The sequence below is a fragment of the Drosophila albomicans genome, chromosome 3 (assembly GCF_009650485.2).
Source record: "Drosophila albomicans strain 15112-1751.03 chromosome 3, ASM965048v2, whole genome shotgun sequence".
Classification (NCBI taxonomy): Eukaryota; Metazoa; Arthropoda; class Insecta; order Diptera; family Drosophilidae; genus Drosophila; species Drosophila albomicans.
In genome coordinates this window covers 9,885,093-9,906,541 of record NC_047629.2, presented here as the reverse complement: position 1 = coordinate 9,906,541, position 21,449 = coordinate 9,885,093, and the positions used below count along the sequence as shown (strand labels likewise).

The 21,449-nt window shown below is 33.6% G+C and overlaps 1 protein-coding gene across 2 annotated transcripts; it reads left to right on the top strand.

Moving 5' to 3' along the window:
- Positions 1-931: 931 nt before the first annotated feature.
- Positions 932-21,143, top strand: LOC117566871 (uncharacterized). Of its 2 annotated transcripts, none has more exons than XM_052004535.1 (6): positions 932-1,239; positions 4,125-4,311; positions 18,675-18,720; positions 19,908-19,950; positions 20,016-20,215; positions 20,395-21,143. In XM_052004535.1, exons 2-6 carry the CDS (start codon positions 4,127-4,129, stop codon positions 20,572-20,574), a joined length of 654 nt encoding a protein of 217 aa, XP_051860495.1. In that variant the 5' UTR covers positions 932-1,239; positions 4,125-4,126; the 3' UTR covers positions 20,575-21,143. The 2 variants fall into 2 exon arrangements, with proteins under 2 accessions (XP_051860495.1, XP_034102369.1); XM_034246478.2 differs by having other exon boundaries at positions 951-1,239; positions 20,016-20,203.
- The last annotated feature ends 306 nt before the right edge of the window (positions 21,144-21,449 follow it).

The window sequence follows — 21,449 nt, the reverse complement described above, 5'->3', positions numbered from 1 at the left end:
ACCATTTTGATTGGCCATTGCGCTGATTGGTCAATTGGGGCTTTGACTGGACATCCCCATCCAGGTCGGGCTCATAGGCAGGATTCTCGATACCCTCAATGCGTTCGACCACAAATTTGTGATCTCGACGCTTCAACGCGTATCCATGTGGACGATTTTGTATTTCTTGCAGCATTATTTTCGGGTTAGAGAGATTATAATCCGTAAAATCCGTAGACAACCGACGCGTAAAGATTTGAATTGCAACTGAAACTAACTAATTGGATCTCACATATCTAATTGATTTGCATTAGCGATCGCATTCATTGGGGCGTAAAATGACCCCAAGGGTAATACGTATTCTATTTTATTTATTTCTCTTTGTGTTTATTTTTTTTGTAAATTCGAGGGTGCGTCGCCTAAACAATTATCTCGTAAGTATAGCAAATGTAAACAAATAAGCTATGTACGAAAACATTTTAAATACGTTTATTTACGAATAACATTTATATTGAATTTCTATTATTATAAATAAATAAACAATTGATGCTACAGACTCCGCCCACAAAGAGGTCAAGCGCATGCGCGCTTATGAGGCGTGGCTTTTCCTCCTTGAGCTTAGCAACATTTCAGTGTTGCTGGCAACATGTGGCATACAGCATCCTGGTGGCTCAATCACAGCACAGTTAACAGTTAACATTGTAGCAACGCACAAGCAGGTTGTGTGCTTCCATCTCACTTCTCATTTCAAACGTTATCATTTTTGTTTCCAATTTAGAAGAACTACTAAACAATATTTCCAATTAGTTAAATAGCACAAAATGTAAGTTAGAAAGAGTAAAACTATTTATTTGCATCATATTAGCATTTGCTTTTACGACAATTAAAGTTTATTTTCTCATAGCGTCAAACATTCATTTTTAACGTGCGCCCAACATAACCTTCATTGCTGAACCGCTCCCGTGCTGCGCGAGTAACTTTGATTACGTGGACAAGTGTTTGCCTACGCGCTGCTCTCTCGCTCGCTCTCCCGTGATCTCTTAACGTTTGTGAGCTGCGTGTGTGTGTGTGACTGTGCTGCGCGTGTGCTTGTGTGCTGCTCGCTGTCTAGTAAACGCCGACGCCGCCGTTAATTCCATCAGTTGTCTTGCGCACTTCGATCGTAGCAGTTGTAATCGCACGTTCGCTCTTCGCTCGCCGTGTTTACTATATCCCCGTGTGATCGATTCAGTGGAATACAAAAAAAAAAGAAAACAAAAGGTATAAACATACAACATACGTAAAGAGTAGAGAGTAGCTAATAAACACATCAAAATGCAACTGTTTAAACATTTTGGAGGTGCTATAGCGGAAATGGATACCAAAATGAAAGCGTGTACTTTGACTATTTGACTGGCGTGTCTTATTCATTCATATTCACATCGTGTTTTACACATCAGCGAATGCGCTACAGCAGCAACGAAGAGAGCACAAATAGTTGGGGGACGACGACGTTCCACAAAGCAAAAGCAAAACTTAACTGAACGAAACGACAAACGTGAACGTGAACGAATTTTGTACTCTCTTTCTCTCTCACTCTCTCGCTTGCTTTATCTCCCGGCCGGTCTCAGCCGCAGCTGCAGCAGCAGCGACATTTGCCTTTTCTTTGACTTGCTTTAGCTTGTCGTGTGGAGCTAATCACAATATTGTTTGCCGCTTTTGTATAATTGTGTGTAGTGGGAAATCTTATGACGTGTACCTTACGACCAACCAAGCTCCTCTTCCTTCTTCTTTTGATCTCTTGCTGCTTTAGTTGGAAAGTTTTCATTTCATTAACGTTTACCTGCAAATTATCATCATCGAAATGTTGTCGTCATTGTGATGGGCCAAAGTCGTGGTCGAGTTCGTACTAAATATAACGGTACTGGGGGCAGTTCAATGAACCAGGCTTCAGAAAAAAAATCAGCTCTCGAATTCAAACAAACACAAAAAGAGACGACGACGCACAAGAGCAAAACAACAAAAACAAGGTGGCAACCACGCAACTGGTTTTGCTGTGGACGCCCCAAAAAAAGAAGCAACAACAACACATACAACAAAAACAAAAAAAAAAAACGTGAAAGAAAAGCTAAAGGCTCAATGCGCTTTTAGATCACAAACTACATGATTCCCCATGATCTCGTAAAATTGAAGATAAATGCATTAAAATCATTTATCGAACTTGAAAAATATTGCTGTATTTAATTAATGAATCTATTTAAAAGAAAATGGCACGCAATTTATTAATTTCAATGTTTCTTATTTACAATATTGCATTACCAATTTTTATAATCTTCCGCAATTTTTCGACTCTTTGAGAGATTTCTTATTTTCAATATAACAAAATTAGTTTTTTTTTTTGCTATTTGCAATTTCTTAATTTCTAATTTAATAGCAATATTTCATTACCAATTTGTATAATCTTTAGCTATTTTTCGACTCCTTGAGTGATTTCCTAATTTCTAAATTAATGGTAATATTTCGTTATAATTGAATATTGCAAAATTAATTTTGTTTTGCTATTTTGAAGCTATTTTAATTTCTAAATTAATAGCAATATTTAATTATCAATTTGTATAATCTTCTGCGATTTTCAACTCTTTAAAGATTTCTTAATTTCAAAATATTACAAAATATTTTTGTTTTTGCTATTTCGAAGCTTTTTTAATTTCTAAATTATTAGCTATATTTCGTTACCAATTTTTGTAATCTTCTGCAATTTTCGACTCTTTGAGAGTTTTCTTAATTTCAATATTACAAAATTAGTTTTTTTTTTTTTTGCTATTTTGAAGCTTTTTTAATTTAAAAATTAATAGCAATATTTCATTACCAATTTGTATAATCTTCTGCGATTATCGACTCTTGAAAGATTTCTGAATTTCAATATTACAAATTTTTTTTTTTTTACTATTTCGCGGCTATTTTAATTTCAAAATTAATAGTAACATTTCATTATCAAATTTAATATTACAAAAATTCATTCATTGCCATTTTGAATAGCAAGTTTCTCCCCCTTATAAAGAAAAATGAAATTAGCTTAAAGTTTCCCATGTAAGTTGCATAACGCGTGACAAAATCATGTAACTCGACTAATAGGGTATCCGAAGAGCAGTAGTTAAGTGCCCGCATAAAAAAAGGGTGAACGATAATGAAGAAGCTGCAGCCGCAAAAGATCCGAAATGTTAATGATGTTTTCACGTAATTGGGCCGTTACCAATTGTAAGGTGTCATCAGCCTCTCCTCGTTCCCTCTGATCGTCCCCACAGCGTCTATCATTAGTGAAAGTTTTTTTTTTTTTTTGTTTGTTATTGTTGTTGCCTTAGTCATTTGTTCATATTTGAGCTTATTTATTGCAAATCATTTTCATGGAACGCTTTCTTCCCCAGCGCATAAATCTTTCAAATGGCCCATTGAAAATGACCAAGATGTCCAATTCCCCAGCTTTCATTCGCAATTCACAAAAAAAGCAAACAAAAAAACACCTACACTAGAAAAAGTCCCCCTCGGTTTTTGTGAAACAATTAACGTGAAGAGTTTTCGAAAGAGACGCAGAGCCAATGATGGTCATCGTCACCTTTTGCGTTTTGCGGACATTACGCATACGCACCATAACACGGCAGTGCTTGCACACACTCACACACACACTCATTTACTCACACGTAGTGAGCTGCAATAATTTGCAATTTTGGCATTGCATAATCCTCTGCAGATGGATAAAACCTGAAATGAATTGTAGATTTGCATAATGACCAATTTTTCACTCTTTACTCGTCTTTTTCTTGTTTTATTTTTGTAACTCAATTTTGCCGTTTTATTAGTTAAACTCTTGCACCTCTTTTGTAATTGGCTTTCAGTTAATAACTTTGTCGGCTTGTGTAACCTTTAATTGTAAAGAGTTTTTCCAAGTTGTCAAGAGAAAGCTTAAAGTTTAAGCGTTTAAGTTCATTAGAAGCTTTCTAATTTCAATGAGCTTTGCTTAATAAAATTATTAAATTAATTAAATTAATTAAAATTAGCAATTTTAGAAACGATTATTCATATTTTTTTTTAATTACAATTAATAATAATCAAGCGATTAACTTTAAGCGTTTATTTTAATAACTTCATTTTGAATTTTCTTTTTGCAGCCATGTTGAAGTCAATTCTCGTTTTCTCCTGCCTTCTGGTGGCCTTCAACGGCGTTCACTGCGACGATCTGAAAGTGGATGTGATCAGCACTCCCGAGATTTGTGATCAGAAAACCAAGAATGGCGATTCACTCACCATGCACTACACGGGCACCCTTCAAGCCGATGGCAAGAAATTCGATTCGAGGTAAGTTTGAAACGCGTTAAATGGGAAAGTGCACATTAAAGCTGAAAATTGACTGACCCGATATACGTACATATAGAGGGTCATATTTGCATATTGCACACATTCACACACACTCTTACACACACATACACTCACACGTGTACAATGGGGATTAAACATGTGTCGCATAGGCCTCGACGGCGGCTCATTGTCGTAAATTAGACGCCAGCTGATAAGCGATCTCAATTGTTGGCCAGCATTTTCCATGGTTCTCTTTTTTGGGGACTGTTGGCAGGCAGTGCAACGCAACAATGTCCACATCAATTGTTGCAGTTGCAGCTGTTGTCACACAGCTGCTTCAGCTTCAGCTTCAGCTTCCTCATCAATATTAAATATTATGCATTTGATAGACAGTTGTGAAAATATTTGCAGATAACATCCATTCACACTCTTTCACGCTCTCCCGTGAGTCCGTGAGAGAGAATTTCTTTTTACGATTCTGCTTTGTGCGACATCCTTAAAGGTCTCTCATGTGCATTTCATTGCCACGAGACATCTTTAACCCTTTGAGGACCGACTTGATTTTTGAGATTGTATTAAAAACAATGTGAAAATAAATATGCTACCAATTCAGAAACAGTTGGCAAAGTTATTAAATTATAGTTATATAACTACACACACATCTCACACATTTCTGATTACGACATTTTTAACCCTTTAAGGACGGAATTAAATTGCGGTGACTGAAAAAAGAAAAAAAATCTATATTTGAGTGTGCTCAACTTTGAGATATTCATTTCCAATAAAAGCATAATCTACATTTATATCGAAAATACGCCGAAAAGTTAGAAAATATACCGATATTTTTGGTTTATCTACATGGCACTATAATCAAAATATACCATATAGTGCAAAATATACCAAAAATGTTAGCTAAAGCAACTAAGGCGTAAAGAGAACCAAATAAATTGTAGTTAGATAAAAGACTCTCATATTTCTCTTCTCGACATATTTAACCCTTTTGAGGACGGGAATTAAGTTGTGTCGATTTAGACAAGGAAACACATGACTTCACAAAAAAAAGAGAAAACAAAGAAAAATTAAAGCATATTAAACAATATAATTGCAGGTTGGTTTTTTTATTCAAGCGGTTTAAAGGTAGCTTCAGATAAAATAACCAGCAACCCACTTGTATTAATACGTATTGCATAGCTCTTTAGAAGCTGCTTATTTTAATGAAACCACTTCACTCCTTCAGCCATCGACCAGATTCAAACGAAAGCTAATTAAAGCAAAGCCCCTTCACAAAATATTAAATACCACGCTTGTCACACACACACACAGCATACGCACAGTTTTCCTCAACTGAGAGTTGCTATAATAAGAATATAATCAATTCGAATGGTGTGGCAATCGCTTCATTATCAATTTCGCTCTTATCGCATGGAACGACTAAAAGCCAACAATAAACAAAAGTGACATCTAAATACATATTCATACTACAATCTATGTACATAGTCGTATGCATATGTGGACATCGTTGTCCGAGATAAGCACAAAGCATAGTTCAGCAAAGGCCTCGCAACATCCAGCCACAGAGAGAAACTGAAATCAAATGGTCTCCTAATATGATTTATAAACACGTTGCAAATGGTAAATTGGTGACATCATTTCAGTCTCTCTTTCTTGCACGTTTCTTCATAAACTTTTGATGACAAATTTGTTTTTAGCAATTGATTTTAAAATTGGAAAAATAAAATCAATTTAGTTATGACCTTGCAAGGAAGTGCTGGGTAGTTATACTGAGTTGTGAGGTAGGGATTAAAACTTAACTTACTCTTAATTACTTAAGAGTAATACAAAACAATTAAGAAAGCTACAGTTTGTTCGACTATGAGATACCCGCTACCCATTTTTAATAACACCATATTCTAAAAATATACCGCAAAAATACTAACATTTACCAAAGACAAAACACTAAAATATACCAAAGGTATATTGATATAGTTCTTCACTTAAAATATACCAAATAGTACCAAATATACAAGATTGTCTGATACTGCAATTGGAGAATTTTAAATATTTCTGTATATATGTAATTAATTTCTTTTTCTCGTAAATATTGATTTAGTTCGAATTACTTTATTTTCAAAATATACCAAAGAGTACAAAATATACCATATTTTCTAGTACAATAATTGAAATAGTCCTGTCAATTTCGAATATTTTTGTATATAGAAAATTTCATTTTCTTATAAATATATAGATGTATATACTCTGCGATCCAAAAATTGATTTTTAATATAAAAGATTTCTGATTGCTATTTATTATTTGTATTTTTTAAAAGATTAAAAGCTTAAGTATGAATTCATTTAAAGTTGGAATTCCTCATTTTTTTATTTTTTAGTGTTAGTTTAATATTTTTAGGTGACAACTAAAGTATATTTCCGTATGCATTTAAAGTTGGAATACTTGATTCGTCACCTTCTGCTTTCGTTAGCTAACTTAATTCCTATTGCAAATATTTTGCTACTTACACAAAAATTTAGTTGTACCTGTTCGTGCCACGTCTTTCATATCAAGTTAGTTGTTATCGTACTAGTTTAGTGCAATATATTTTTTATTTGCTTTATGCCTAATATTATTTATGTTGATTGCTTAACCAGGGTCAACAGCAAATTGAGTCTTTTGTGCCAGGAAATCGTTTTTATAATAGGATTTTAGCACATATGCTAAATAAGGAACTCACACACACACGTCTACGTTTACCTGGCTAAAACACACACAGACACACACAAAGTACAACATGGTCACAAATTATCTGAAAGTTTGTGCTGAAAGTTTGCAATTGCTGTTTAATTTAGCGTGCTGCCAACATTGGGCCAAACTTTAACCTGCATCCTTCTGCTCTCCTCTCTCTCTCTCCCTTGCTCTTGACTCGCAATTCTAACTCAATCAGTGCGTCAGAGGACAAGCCTCAAAGATGTCCTTCTTTGCCAACCACTTGTTGATTGTGACTGCCATGAAGTTGTTGCTTAATGTCCCCATTCTCTTGATGCTCGGTGGCTTAAATGCCTGGCCGCACTTAACCCAAGCGACGGGCACTTTGCCCCCTCCGCTTGCTACAAGTGCAGCGAAGGATGCTTTGTCAGGACGACAACCAACGAAGCAAACAGTCAGACAGACAGACAGCTTCTCCACAGCTTGTGTATGCAAAAATCTTTTAGCAAAAATTCGCTGCCTTAAGCGTTGACTCGTTTGGTTTTGGCTTTGGCTTTGCTTTATTTTTGTGTACGCCGGAAATTAGCTACCTGAGTGCTAAGATACACTTGCCGATTTTTTTTTCATCTTCTTCTGTTATCCGCCTTGATAATTAAACTGTTGAAAGGCTTAAGTGCAGGGCGAAAAGGGGTTCGCTTTGTGCATTTGACAGTCTTTAAATGGCAGCTCAATTGCCTATTGAAGTGCCATTGGCAGGCGGCTGATGATTGCCTTCTTTTTCTGGTCCTTGGATAAACACAAATTTCTGCAATGAAAGTGAATGTCATGGATTCGAGCACGAGGTGCAAGGAATAGGCAACTAAAGTTTGCTCTAAAATTTTGCCAATTTTATTCAAGTTTTGTAAATTTAATACTTTTTCAATCTTCTACTTTTTATACCAATACAATCTGGTATATTTTGATCTCTATGGTATACTTTGAATGTATTACAAATATAACATTTGGTGTATTTTTAGTATTTAGTGGAACATTAATTTGGTATATTTAAAAATTAATACCGCATTATTTTGCCTTTATTCACAATGAGTAGTGAGTAGTGAGTCTCAAAGTCGAGCACACTTGACTACAGCTTTTTTACTTGCTAATATAATAAGAAGAATATGAATGTTTCTTATTTTAATATAATTTGTTGCAGGCCCTTAAAATTAGTTCAAAAAGGTATGAAAAGTTAAGAAAAAATCATTTTATTTTAAAAAACTACAAATTTTTATATATTTTGAATCCGTCACTTTTTAAAATCATTAAAAAAATTGGAAATGTTGTTGCTCTTAAATATGATTACATTCACTTTAATTTAGTTCAAAAATTGTGAATAATTTTTAAAACTGTTTTAAGTCAATAAAAGCTTTATTAGCTTATGATTTCAAATTATTTCCTGTTTAAAACAGAAAATAAGAAAAAGTTTAGTCAGCAAATGAATTGCAGACTGTCTTAGCAAAAGCAATTCTTTATTCAAAGTTGATGACACTACAACTAAAAAATTAAAGGCTGTTTTAGCTTATAATTTAAGCGAGTGCTTCATCTAAAATGTATATTAAAAAACTACCAAATTTCCTAATTAAATTAGAGAGAAAAAAGAATATAATGAAAATAGCAAATGTTTAATTAGAGCTTGTTACTATCAAAAAGAAAAGAAGACCGTCCTAAGTACACACACACCAGCCGAGTGTAATGATTGAGTTGGTATTCAATTAGTTTTGGTTATTCGATTGAAAATAATCGTAGCGTGCAGTTTGTTGCCCTATTGCATACGTGCCTCGTTGAGCATTAAAAGGATTACAAGAACTGAAGTCCTTGGCCAGTAAATTTTCGTAGCTCGCTCTTCAAGTGCAGCCACAATTAAAACGGCCCAAAGACTCTTCTGTCTGTCTTTCTATTGCTCCTGCTGCCTCTGGCTGCTCAATAAGTTATTCAATAATGAGCGCGGAGCGAGTCCTGTCACGTGCCTTGCTCCTTTTATTTTCATTGTTGTGGCTTGACATTCAGCCTGACAGAAAAGAGTCCAGGAGTTACATTCGTCGTCCACCTGTCATTGCCACTTCTGCTTCGTCCGCCTCGTCACGTGCGCCCATACTTAGTCAGTTTGTTGCTCCAACTCTGACTCCAACTCCGACTCCGACTCCATTTCCAACAACATCTAGTACTCCTATTCCTGTTTCAACCGTTGCTGCTCCTTTGACCCGTAGACCTTCATTTGGCTGTTATAAATAATGCAGACGTTCCGCTATATTCTAATCAGCCTGACGCGTAACATGAGCAGCTCCTCTTTCGCCTTATGATATATGCCTCGTTATATGTGGCAGCGTTGAGCATACTTGCCACTACCACATGCCGCACACACCTCGGGAGACTGTTGTCATTGTGCACGAAAAATTAATTTGTTAGCTTTTGCTGAAGCAAAAAATTTGATACCTCTTTTTAAAGTTTTGGCAACTTTAGAGTCTAAATTTAACTAACTTGAAACTTGGCATTCGTGTTAATGATAAAAATAATATTTAAAGTTCAAAGTAAATAGTTATATAACAAAAAAAAATACATTTAATGATGTCTAGACTATCAGCATCAACATTGCAATTGAAGGTTGTAGGTCTTAATTTTTTTTGAATAAAGCTGAGATAAGTTAACTTTTTGAACTCTTGAAGAATTAAAATAGAATTAAAATTTTCTATAAATTTTTTTTGAACTCTTGAAGAATTAAAATATAATTAAAATTTTCTATAAATTTGCATTTATGCATTTACAGTAGATTACAACTCTTAATAAAACATTGCAATTGAAGGTATTAGGTTTTAATTTGTTTAGAAAACGCAAAGAAGAGATAGGTTTTGGGGAAGCCTTTTGAAATATAATCAAAATTCTACAAATTTATTTTTATTCATTTATAATAGATTGGAAATTGGCTTTTTGACATTTTGTTCTCTATATGAATATAATTGAGAAAAAATATCAAAAATTAAAAACAATTTCATTGTAAACCAGAGGAACTAAATTAATTTAATAGTTTTTATTTCAAATATATCACTTTAACGTTTCAAATTGTTTTTTAATATATTGAACAAAATCTTACTCGATGATAGCTAAAGCCGAAGCAAAGACAAAAAATGCTGTTTAGTTCATGAGTTGTCATCTTGACTTGTCTTAGAATTTATTACGCATACGCAGAGTTGCACGAAAACAAATTAAAAGAGATACTTACATAATTTAAATGTAGGCTTTATATGTAGTATGTTAATTACATTTCAAAGTTATAACATTATTTAATTTCTGATATTTTGTTTTCCATGCATTAATTAAAAACAAAATAATACCAACTCTGAAAAACGATTTCATTTAATAATAATTGGATTCTCCAGGGCTTAAAGTAAATCTCCTGCTCAATGATAAGCAAAAAGCGGCAACTATGCAATTGCTGGCTAGTTCATGAGTTGTAGTCAAGGTTTCTTTGAATTTATTACGCATACGCCGTGTGGCAACTGAAGTGGCGCGAGAGGCGCAACTTCAAGTTTGGAGCATTGCATCGCATCTTGCAGACCATTAAAATTGCAATTTGCAGCAAAAACTGGCAAAGGGTACAACGGAAGCATGGCACAGCAACTACTTGCAGCATGTTGCATGAACAAATTTTTTGACAACCTGGCAGACAGTCCGCCAGGCATTCCAGCCAGCTTGCCAGCCAGTTAGTTAGCTTGCCTTGCCTTGCCTGCCACGCCCCTCCTCTCAATCTTTCATAGTCATATCTTGCAAGTCTTTTCGTCGTTGGCATCGCATGATTTGTGTGTGGCACCAACGCTGACTGCGTCAAGTGCAATTTAATGTCCAAAAGCGGAGCGCGTAAGCACAACAAAAAAAAAACAAAATGAAAAAAACAAAGACGAGAAAAAAGGAAAACATAACACGATATGCGGCTGCAAAGTGAAAGTTTTAGGCGCTCAGCCATTAGCCAAGTCAGACAACCTTGACTGTCACCAATTTGTTTTTTTGTCTTTTGTGTAGTTTTTGCAGTCACAATTAGTGCAAGCAAAACGTAAAAGAGGAAGATGCGATGGCCATGATAAAACACGGTTGATTCTGCAACAAAAAAAAAACAGAAAGAAAAAACTCAAAAGATGCGTTGTGCAGAGGGCGTCAAGTGGTCAGGCTTGAGTGGAGACCATCTACTCATCATCTCTGCCTTGGCACAATTTTCCAGAGAGAGGAAACATTTATGAGTGCTTAATCATCAGATCAGTCGAGAGCAGCTATTTAACGGTCGCATCTTCATCTGTGTAACTTGCAACCAACAGGCATTAAATCTTTTGCTCATTACCATATGAAGCAATCAGCAACAAGCTGCGTACAGTGGGTTAGATTAGTTTTCCAGCTGTTTGCATTGAGAAACTTTACAGCATTTTTACTAAATATTATGTAATGCAAATCTAATTGAACTGTTTAAATACGTTTAACTTCGCTTTCCGTTAAATGAAGTTTTGCATTATTTTAATTTTAAGGCAATTTGTTACAGCTACGAAAGAATAAGAGCTCTATCACAGCAAGCGTAGTTTTAAAGCGAGACTCACGATTTTTGGGATATATTTTATCATAACTTCAACAACTTCAACTTCAACAATCTTTATGATTTGCGATCTGATAAAAATTGTATAACGTTATTTAGGAAATAATTTTGTACGGCAAAAAAAGGTTACTGCAATAGGTATTTAGTTGCTTTGGCTGACAATCTGGTATATTTTGTAATATATGATATATTTTTAATGTAGTCATATGTACATCGATATAAGAAATTTAACATTCGGTTTATTTTAGTATTTTCTGGTATATTTTTGGTTTATTTGTAGAATATGATTTATTGACTGTAGCTTACTTTTATTTTAAATTATTATATATTATATAAAATATAGTAATTGCAAAACACGTTAGAATAATATTATTAATAATATGGAATAAATCCAAATTCTACAAATATACCAAAAATACTAAAGTATGACAAAAAATATTTTTGGTAGATTGATATACTATATTCAAAATATACTATAGAGTACAAAATATACCATATTGTCAGTTAATATTATTCAGTTAACTTTCGTTTTAATGTTTAATAAACTTGTAGAGTTCAATTTATGCTAAACCCGATTGGATTATCAATAAATGAATACAAATGTTTATCCACTGTACAAAGACGTTTTCAAACAAATAGCTAGAAAAGTTAGTGGTACTTGAATTTCTTTTTAAAAAATTGCAAAATTCTCGCCAGTTGCTTTGCACATTCGTAGATTCGTTTAAATAATTAATGTGCTTGCTGCAAAATGCTCTTGAAATGTTTTACCAGAAGGCTGGCTGCAACAATTCTTCTTACAAGCGGCACGTGATGCTGCCACACAGCAGTCGCATAAATTTGTGGCACAAAACTTCACCAGCTGCGAATTGTTCGCACATTGACCAGGCAGCTAGACAGAAGGGGGATAGCAGAGATTGAAGGGGGATTGCTGAAGAAGTAAAGTCAAAAGTGTTGCCAAAAAAAAAAGAAAGAACTGACAACTGCGCCTTGGTGCACGTTAATCGCCGGAGTCTTTGTAAGCAACTTGTCGCTTCGGGTCCGTTGAGGTTTTTGCGGTTTTTGAAGAGGACGCATATTTGATTTTATAACTTCGGACAACGACGCACATAAAACGAGGTCATCCCCCCCAAAACATATTCTACTTGCAAAAAGGATTCAATTTGATTGGATTGAAAGTCGTGTGTAGTGTGGTATGATTTACCAAATATAGAGAGAGGAGAGGATAAGGCATCAAGTGGGTTGGGGTTGTAAATCGGATTGGGAATCACGTAATGGGCAACGGGTATAACGGATGTTTTTCCTCCTTTTTTTTTTGTACGCCCATTGCGCTGCATTTTAAATGCGTCGAATGCATAAAAATTCCATTGGCATTGCCTGCTGCCAACTCAACTCTGCAGCAGTTGAATGAAATCGAAACTTATTAAATATTTAGCGATGGCTTGGCTCTTGCCTCTTTGCCTCTTGGCTCCACACACACACGAAAAATGAGTTTATATTTGTTGTTTGACTTTATGATAATGCGTCGAACAACGTTGTGCATAAAAGCCAAAAAAAAAAACGCAATTCACGCAAAAACCGCCCACAAAATCGCCAGCAAATCGCCAACTTTACCATCGCTCGTGTTGTCTTTCGCTGTTCGTCGTTTGTTGCACAAGCTCAACGCAATTTTGATCGCTTGTTTGTCCAGCTTAAAACACCTGTGCCACCAACAGCATGTTGTTGCCACATTCAACAGATCCCCAATTGGCCCCAATCCACCAGACCGACGAATGTTCGCGCAAAATCGTTGGACAGCTGACCTTTTGTTTGCTTGTTGCATCATCAAAGTTTAATGCTCGGGGACAATGACAACGGATACGGACATGAAAATGGACATTTATACTCGGTTGTTGAAAGTCTGAAAACAATCAACAATCAACACATTTAAACGATTTTATTAATTTATTCAACGCATTGCGCGCTCAGGTTAAATGTTCCTTAAAGCCCTTTAATTGCTGCTTAATGGCACGTGAAAGGCTTCAGCGTCAAAAGTTGCATAATAATTGAGTTATATTCCTTAAATTGAGTTTGTTGGTGTACGATATATCATAAAGTAAAAGCTAAGTCCAAAATTATCTCTATGATTAAGAATGATTTGCCAAACAACTACAAGAATTTCCAGTAAAACTCTCTATAATTGTATAAGTTATTTAAGAAATATTTTTGTGTGACAAGAAACTTCTATTGCATTCTAGTCATAGCTGATTTGGCTAATAATCTAGTATATTTTGTACTCGATATGGTATATTTTGAATAATAATTTATTGATATAGCAAATATAGTCCTTCGTATATTTTGAATTTAATTCTATATATCATTCATTATATCAAATATAGTATTCGGTATATGTTCAGTATTTTGCTGTATATTATGGTATAATTTTAGGATAAGGTTTTATTAAAAATGGGTAGCTTTCTTACTTGTTCAATTTAAAGAGGTTCAAGAAATTTATTCAAAACTCATAAGATAATACGAAATATTTGTAGTTTTAGAATAAATTCTGCAATTATTTTAATTCCTAGTTCGATTTTAGTTTTAAAAATAATTGAGTTAAAGAAATTCATACGAATTAGAAATTTATGAAATTTGAGTACAAGTACAAAATATTTTTGGAATTTTGTTTTAGAATTCGTATCCGAGAATTATCTCTTTGAGTTCGATTTCGTTTTTAGAATAAAGAAAGTTTTAAAGATTCTAAAATTGTTACACAAGTTAGATATTTTTAAAATAAAATAAGTTCAAAAGCTTCTGAAATTGTAAAGCCAGTTAACAGATATATTTACCTCTACGAGTTCGATTTCATTTGTAAAATAAAGTTCAAAGTATTTTTAAATTGTAATACAAGTTACAAAATATATTTAACTCTCGAATAAGTATTATATACTTGCTTTCTAAAGTGCCACCTTTTTATGGAAATGAAAATTTATCTATGGCTTTGTTTGGCATCATACTTTTTGCCCTAAATCGCATAAATTAGCCAAATACATTGCGGGCTTCGAGGAAATCCTCCAATCACCTGTGCGTGCTGGGAACTCGCAGTGCCTGGAGAAAAAGCAAAGATATCAAATGGACTGCCAGACAGACAGACAGACATATGTGAATAGCTATAAAATTTTCACATATTACTAGAAATTCATGGAAAATAATGCAATAAAAATTCACAGCCAAAAGTCGAGACGCGACTGGGGCTATGACTGTGTCTTAAAGGCCATAATCCCCAGAAAACACAAAAAAAAACATTTACATTCACATACTTGTATTGTGAAGTGCCCTCGTCTCCCTGCTTGACATTTGTTTTCCTTTGGATACCCTCTCTTAAAGTTTAGTAAAATGGTCACGAGGATGTGAATAGACATGATTTTATGAACTTCGATATTGTAGTGCTTAAGTCAATAAATTTTTATAAAAATTGCAGACGAATACTGTTGATTTTGCTATGAAATATTTATACTTTCTAGGTAAATATATGTAAGATTCTAGACTTCTGTGTGTTTTGTTAAGAAATATTTCTACTTTATTAAAACAAAAATTTATTTTTGTTGCAAGATGTTTGTACTTATTAGGAAGAAAAGTTACTAAATGTTAAATATATATTTTTTTTGTTTTTTTTTTTATGAAAACTGTAGACAACTTGTGTATTTTCCGCTGAGAAATATTTGTTGTTAAGGAAAGAGAACTTATTGAACATAGAAGACAATCTCTATAGTTCTTGCTGTGAAATATTTTTTACTTTCAAAATATTTGTACTTATTAGGAAAAAAGTTAGATAACTTGTGTAGTTTTCTTTTTGCTACAATATTTATATATATATTTATATTTATTTTTATTTTTTTAGTATAAATACTTTATAAGAAAGAAATCTTATTAAACATGGAAGTCAACTTCTATAGTTTTTGCTGTGAATTATTTTTAACAATAAAGGAAAACAAATTTTTGGAAAATTTCATAAGGATTTTGTAGTTTTTGTTGTACTCAAAACTAGAGTTATTACTTTAATTTGTACTTAAAACTTAAAAATATCTTAATACGTAACTATACCTTTTCTATAAAATATGAATACGTCACAAGTGAGCGGGAATTTGTATTATAAAAACTAGAAGTAAAAAAAAATTCGATCTAAAACAAAAAATAAACTAAAATCAATAAGTTTTTAGGCTAAAAAGGTTTTACTGAAAATTTAAAAGTATTAATCTGTGAGTGGAAGGTGAGAATGCTAATTAAAAAGTTAATGAAAAGTTGAAAGCACAAGAAAATGTCTTAATGAAATGTTGTTTAAAAAAAATTACTTCATATAAATTTCGAAAATAGAGTATTTCGTCAGAGCTCAGTTGTTTCGATTTTCTTTTTTTTGCAAGCAGACAAATATTGTAGGGTTTTTTATTTCATCAAGAGATTTGCAGCACTTGAGCAGCGAAAGCCACAACGACGATGGCGATGAGGACGACGACACTTTGGTTACGCTCCAACTCCTTGGTGCACTTGAGGTAGCACTTTTTCGGTTGGCTGGATTATTTGGCGGGCAAAACGGCAATCCGCATGCCATCATCATGAGCCGGCACAACTTGTGACACGCAAAAACACAGAAGCAAACGAAACATGTAAAAAATGTAAAAAACTGTTCTGCAAAATGCCCAAGAGATGTACATAAAATATTTAACAGACGCCCCCGCGGCAGAGCTAAACAAGCGTTACTTAGAGGGGTAGGCTGCTGCAAAGGGGGAAGAAGGGAGAACAACTCAATGGCGGAACTTTTGTCAGCCCCAAAAGGCGCTTCCATGTGGGTGTCCTGCTGCTGTTTGTCTTGTTAATCATTTGTTTTGCTTGTTGCAATAATCTCTGAGGCGTCGCGGCCTCTGCTTCGTCGTTGGCTCATTAAAAAATGATCGTCATCAGGGGAGGGCTGAGATGCATAGAAGTTTCAACAACATTGGAGTCTCGAAAAGTTTTCCAAACAACAGCAACAACTTGCAAGTTTCTTAGTCATGCCCAAGTGACACATTTCCAATTGCAAATTTCTTCGGAAAATTCTTTGGGGAATCCCCCAAGCAAAGGACAAAATAAATATATTTATTATTGACTTGCAGTCAGCAAAAATCAAAGCTCAACTTCTTAGACTACATACCTTGTGATTTAAAAATAGATATTTTCTTTAGCTCTCTAGTATTATTACTATTTTACCATTTAAACAAATAATCAGTTCAACGTTTTAACCTTCAAGTCTTCGTCGTACGATCTGAGCTCTCATTGCTGTAAATAATTTGAACTTTGTTTACAACCAGCAGTTAAAGAAACTAATTGCATACAAAGATTAGAACTGGTTTAAAAATAGTTTAAATACTTGTCAAGTCAACAAGCAAAATTTATAAAAATACATATTTCTATAATTTGCAGTGAAAACACATAAACTGAGACAATTGAAAACAATTAGTAAAGGTTATTTTTATAGCTTTGGATAAGCATTATATTTTTAAAGATAAGATTGATTTTAGAAACTTTCAAAAATCATTCTAAGCTCTAGTTAATGTGTTAATCAAGAACACAAGAGATTCATCATTGTTCAAAATAAAAAAATGTTTTGTTATAAGTTTTTCTCTCGACTGAGAATTATTCATATGCAATCCAAATTTAAGGAAGGCACATTTTTTAATATTTTAGAAAGTTCATTAATTTGAAATTCAATAAGTTAGAGAGTTAATAAAAGCAAAACAGTCCAGTATATACCGCACGACACTGAATATACCAATGGCTATATTTATTTAATTCATTCAAATTATACCATAGAGTGCAAAATATATACCAAATTGTCACCCAAAGCAACTAAGACCCATAGTAATTAGGCGTTTTTGCCCATACAAACGTATTCTTTAAATAACTTCTACAATTGTTATCTGATCGCAAACAAATTAAACTAATTAAAGTGCAAAAGTTGTTATATACAAAAATATACTTTTGAAATACCAAAATGTGTCATTTCTAAAAATTCTTTTAAAAGTAAGAAAGTGCTCATCGGAAAATGAGAAACAAAATCTTTCATATGAAAGTAACAAGACTCTGTCAAAATTTCATATCTTTATAAGAGCTTTTTATAATATTTGAGCTTAGCACTTAATTTTATAAACAATCTGTTTCCTAAGTGTCATTTTTATCGCAGACTTTATGTTTCCTCACAATAGAAAACTGGAGAGTTCTCCAGCAGCCAGTTCTTATGATTTTCCCTTATTTCCCTATCTATCACAAGCAAAGAAATTCTTATGATTTCTCCCTTCTTTCCCCATCTATCACTCAGTTGCGTTTTTAATGTTCCAATTTGAAGCCCATTCATGTGGGTTAACGCACTCGTAAAGCTTATAATAATCATCAAATGATGTGCCTACTTTTCATTGCAACTGTGCCACATCATACATCATATTCAAGCCGCAACAACTCGCAACTCGCAACTCGACGGGGTTTCATGCATACCTGAACAGCTGTTTATGGCCAAGTTGGGGGCAGGAGTTGGATCACATCTACTCTCCCTTCTGAACCCATTCCTCCAAGGGGGAAGCACATATGTCATCTCTATATTGGCGCGTAACAAATTAAAGTAATTCGCTTAACTTAAGCATCGCCGGGAACAAGGCCATCAAACAAATAATTTCGCGAACTTTTTTTACAGTCCGCCCCTTGTACACGTTACATTGGATAAAAAAAACTCATCCCTCAGGTCTCAGACAACTCCTCGTTTCATTTTTAAGCAGACATAAAAAATGATGTATTGTTTTAAAATGTTTTTGTTTATTTTTTTCTCTCTCCGTTGTTGTTGTGGCTTGTCTCTTGATTATGTGCAAAGTGCAGCGCCAGTTGACGTTTATTCTCTGCGTGTGTGTGTGTGTGATAAATGTGTTGCTGTGTGTAAAAATGTGTGTGTGTCCGCATTCTGCACTTGAAACTTTGCGACTAACAAGCGTCGAACAATTTGCCACCAATTCGCAACTTCTAACTCATGCAATTTTTTTGTTCTATTTTTTGCAGCTTCGACCGCGACCAGCCCTTCACATTCCAATTGGGTGCCGGACAGGTGAGTTAAATGGTCCAGATGGACATTTCCAAAAGCCTAAAGTGATAAAAAGCATTTAAAGCATGTTTGAAGAAGCTGTCATAAAGTTTATAAAAAACAATATATTTTTAAAAAAGAAAATTTTAATTTTACAAAATTATTCATAAATTAGAAATTTATTGTCCTCTTCAAAATATATCCAAATATTGGAACTTTTTAAATAATTTAGTATTACATACATGGTCTATTTTAAATTACCCATAGGGTAGAAGGGTATTTTCTGCAGAAAATGTATAATGTAAAAGTAAATGTAACTAAATTTTGTCTCAAAGTTGCGTTTATAATAGTATTTTGCAATTTTAAACGCGTAAATCGTATGCACTGCTATTTTAAAGTTCACAGCTGTATATTCTTTCTCTGTGTCAACTGTCGAGACGATATTGGCATGTCCGTCTGTCTGTCTGTCCGTCCGTATTAAAACCGAGATCTCAGTGGCTATATGAGGTAGAAATATAATTTTTAATTTTATAATTTTCGACAGCGCTTGTTATTTATGCACACAGATACATAGATGATGTTTGTTTCAAGTTTATGAAAAAACGAATAGCATGTGTAATTTTAAATAATAATAATAATACAGTATTTATGATTCCTAAAAAATTACGATTAGATAAAATTATATTTTAAAAATATGGTTTTAGGATGAAATGACTATTTAATATAAAAAAAACTTTTAAAATACCACTTTTTTTTTAGAAAAAAAGGAAAATTTCTGTAATTTTGTTTGTATTTTAACAATTTAAAATTTTTAAAAAATATTAATTTTTAATTTTTTAATTTAATAGTGCGAAGGAAAAGGAAAAAGTTGTTTGTTTAAGTGATTAATAATGAAATTATTGTAAAGAAAAATATTCCAAAGAATATCGGTTACATACTTTTAAGAGGAAAATGCTCCTAATAAAACAAAACCCAATGAAATCAAATATTACATATATTTCCAATCGAACCGTAAAAATTTAAGATAATATTTATATCAGAAAAACCATTTTAGACACTATAATGTTAACTACATTCTGTCTGGCTGAAGTTCAATATCAATTTCAATTAATAATTTAATAAATATGAACGATGCTTTAAGATTTTCATTATATGAAGTTTAAAGACTTAACTGAGTGATATATTAATATTTTATGCAATTTTTATCACAGGTCATCAAAGGCTGGGACCAAGGTCTGCTGAACATGTGCGTGGGTAAGTTGAACATAGTGTCAAGGTGCTTCAATAATAATCTAACCAATATTTATTCCCCTGAATAGGTGAGAAGCGTAAGCTGACCATTCCACCACAGTTGGGCTATGGCGATCAGGGTGCTGGCAATGTGATTCCCCCCAAAGCAACGCTCGTCTTCGAGGTGGAACTGATCAACATTGGCAATGCGCCAGCTACCACAAATGTGTTCAAGGAGATCGATGAGAACGCTGACAAGCAGCTGAGCCGCGAAGAGGTAATCGTCTATGTATGGATCGCACTTTTATCATTATATGTATTCCCTCTACACTCTCTATATGTGATATATCCGTGGGTCTCGGTTTGTAGTACTAACACCAAAAACAATTCTTCATTAATCATTTCCATTTAATTGAGCTCTACTTAAACTTTTACTACTTTTCTTCTTTAATTTGTATATCTCTATAGGTCAGTGAGTATCTGAAGAAGCAGATGACCGCTGTTGAGGGTCAGGATTCGGATGAGCTTAAGAATATGCTGCAGGAGAACGACAAACTGGTCGAGGAGATCTTCCAGCATGAGGACAAGGACAAGAACGGTTTCATCTCGCACGACGAGTTCTCCGGTCCAAAACACGACGAGCTGTAATTGCTTGGGGGCTAGGACAAGTGCTTAAGTTATATTTATCTATAACTATCTTATGTATAAATACAATAAACAATAACAACAACAACAGTAACAAGCAACATCAACAACAACAACATCGACAGACAAATAATATCAGCAACAAAAACATATTCCAAAATCGAGTGGACTGAGATTAGCTTTCAATATCATTCATATTTGTATATATGCTCTCTCGTACATCAATACATACCATATATATATATCAAGTATCTATCAACTATATGCAGACACACTCCATATATATATAGTAGTATATGTCCACAAAAAAAAAGAAATGTTAACTCTTCCATTTCCACAATTGAAATCGGTTCTGTCTCGCTCAATAATATTCCCTTCTAGGCGTAGTTAAAATTGTGTGTGACGAAGGGTAGAATATGTGTTATATCTTTTTTATATACATTTATAGGTTGTTATAATCAAGTTTGTAACTTATTTGTGTTGTGTCTGCCAACTGAAACATTTTTTGTCAAATTTGTGAACAAGTGTGCAACAGTAAAATGAATAAACAATTATCACAATAATTTAATAAATGACAAATGTGTGTTTTTTTCCTTTCCGATGAAAATTAGGGGAGAAATGTATTAGAAAGAGAAAATACTACTCTAGTAAAATAATATTTATAGTTGAGCTCATAAGAACTCGATACCTAAATAGGAAGAAATTTGTGGATAAGAATTGGGGAGAGAAATGTATTAGAAACAGAAAATACTGTTATAATCCGAAGGAGTTAAGTCGAATTTATAGTTTCGCTCTTAAGAACTCGACACCTAGACACCTAACAAGAAATTTATCCTCCACGCCTTTTAACAATATTCAAAATTGTTATTAATACCCAT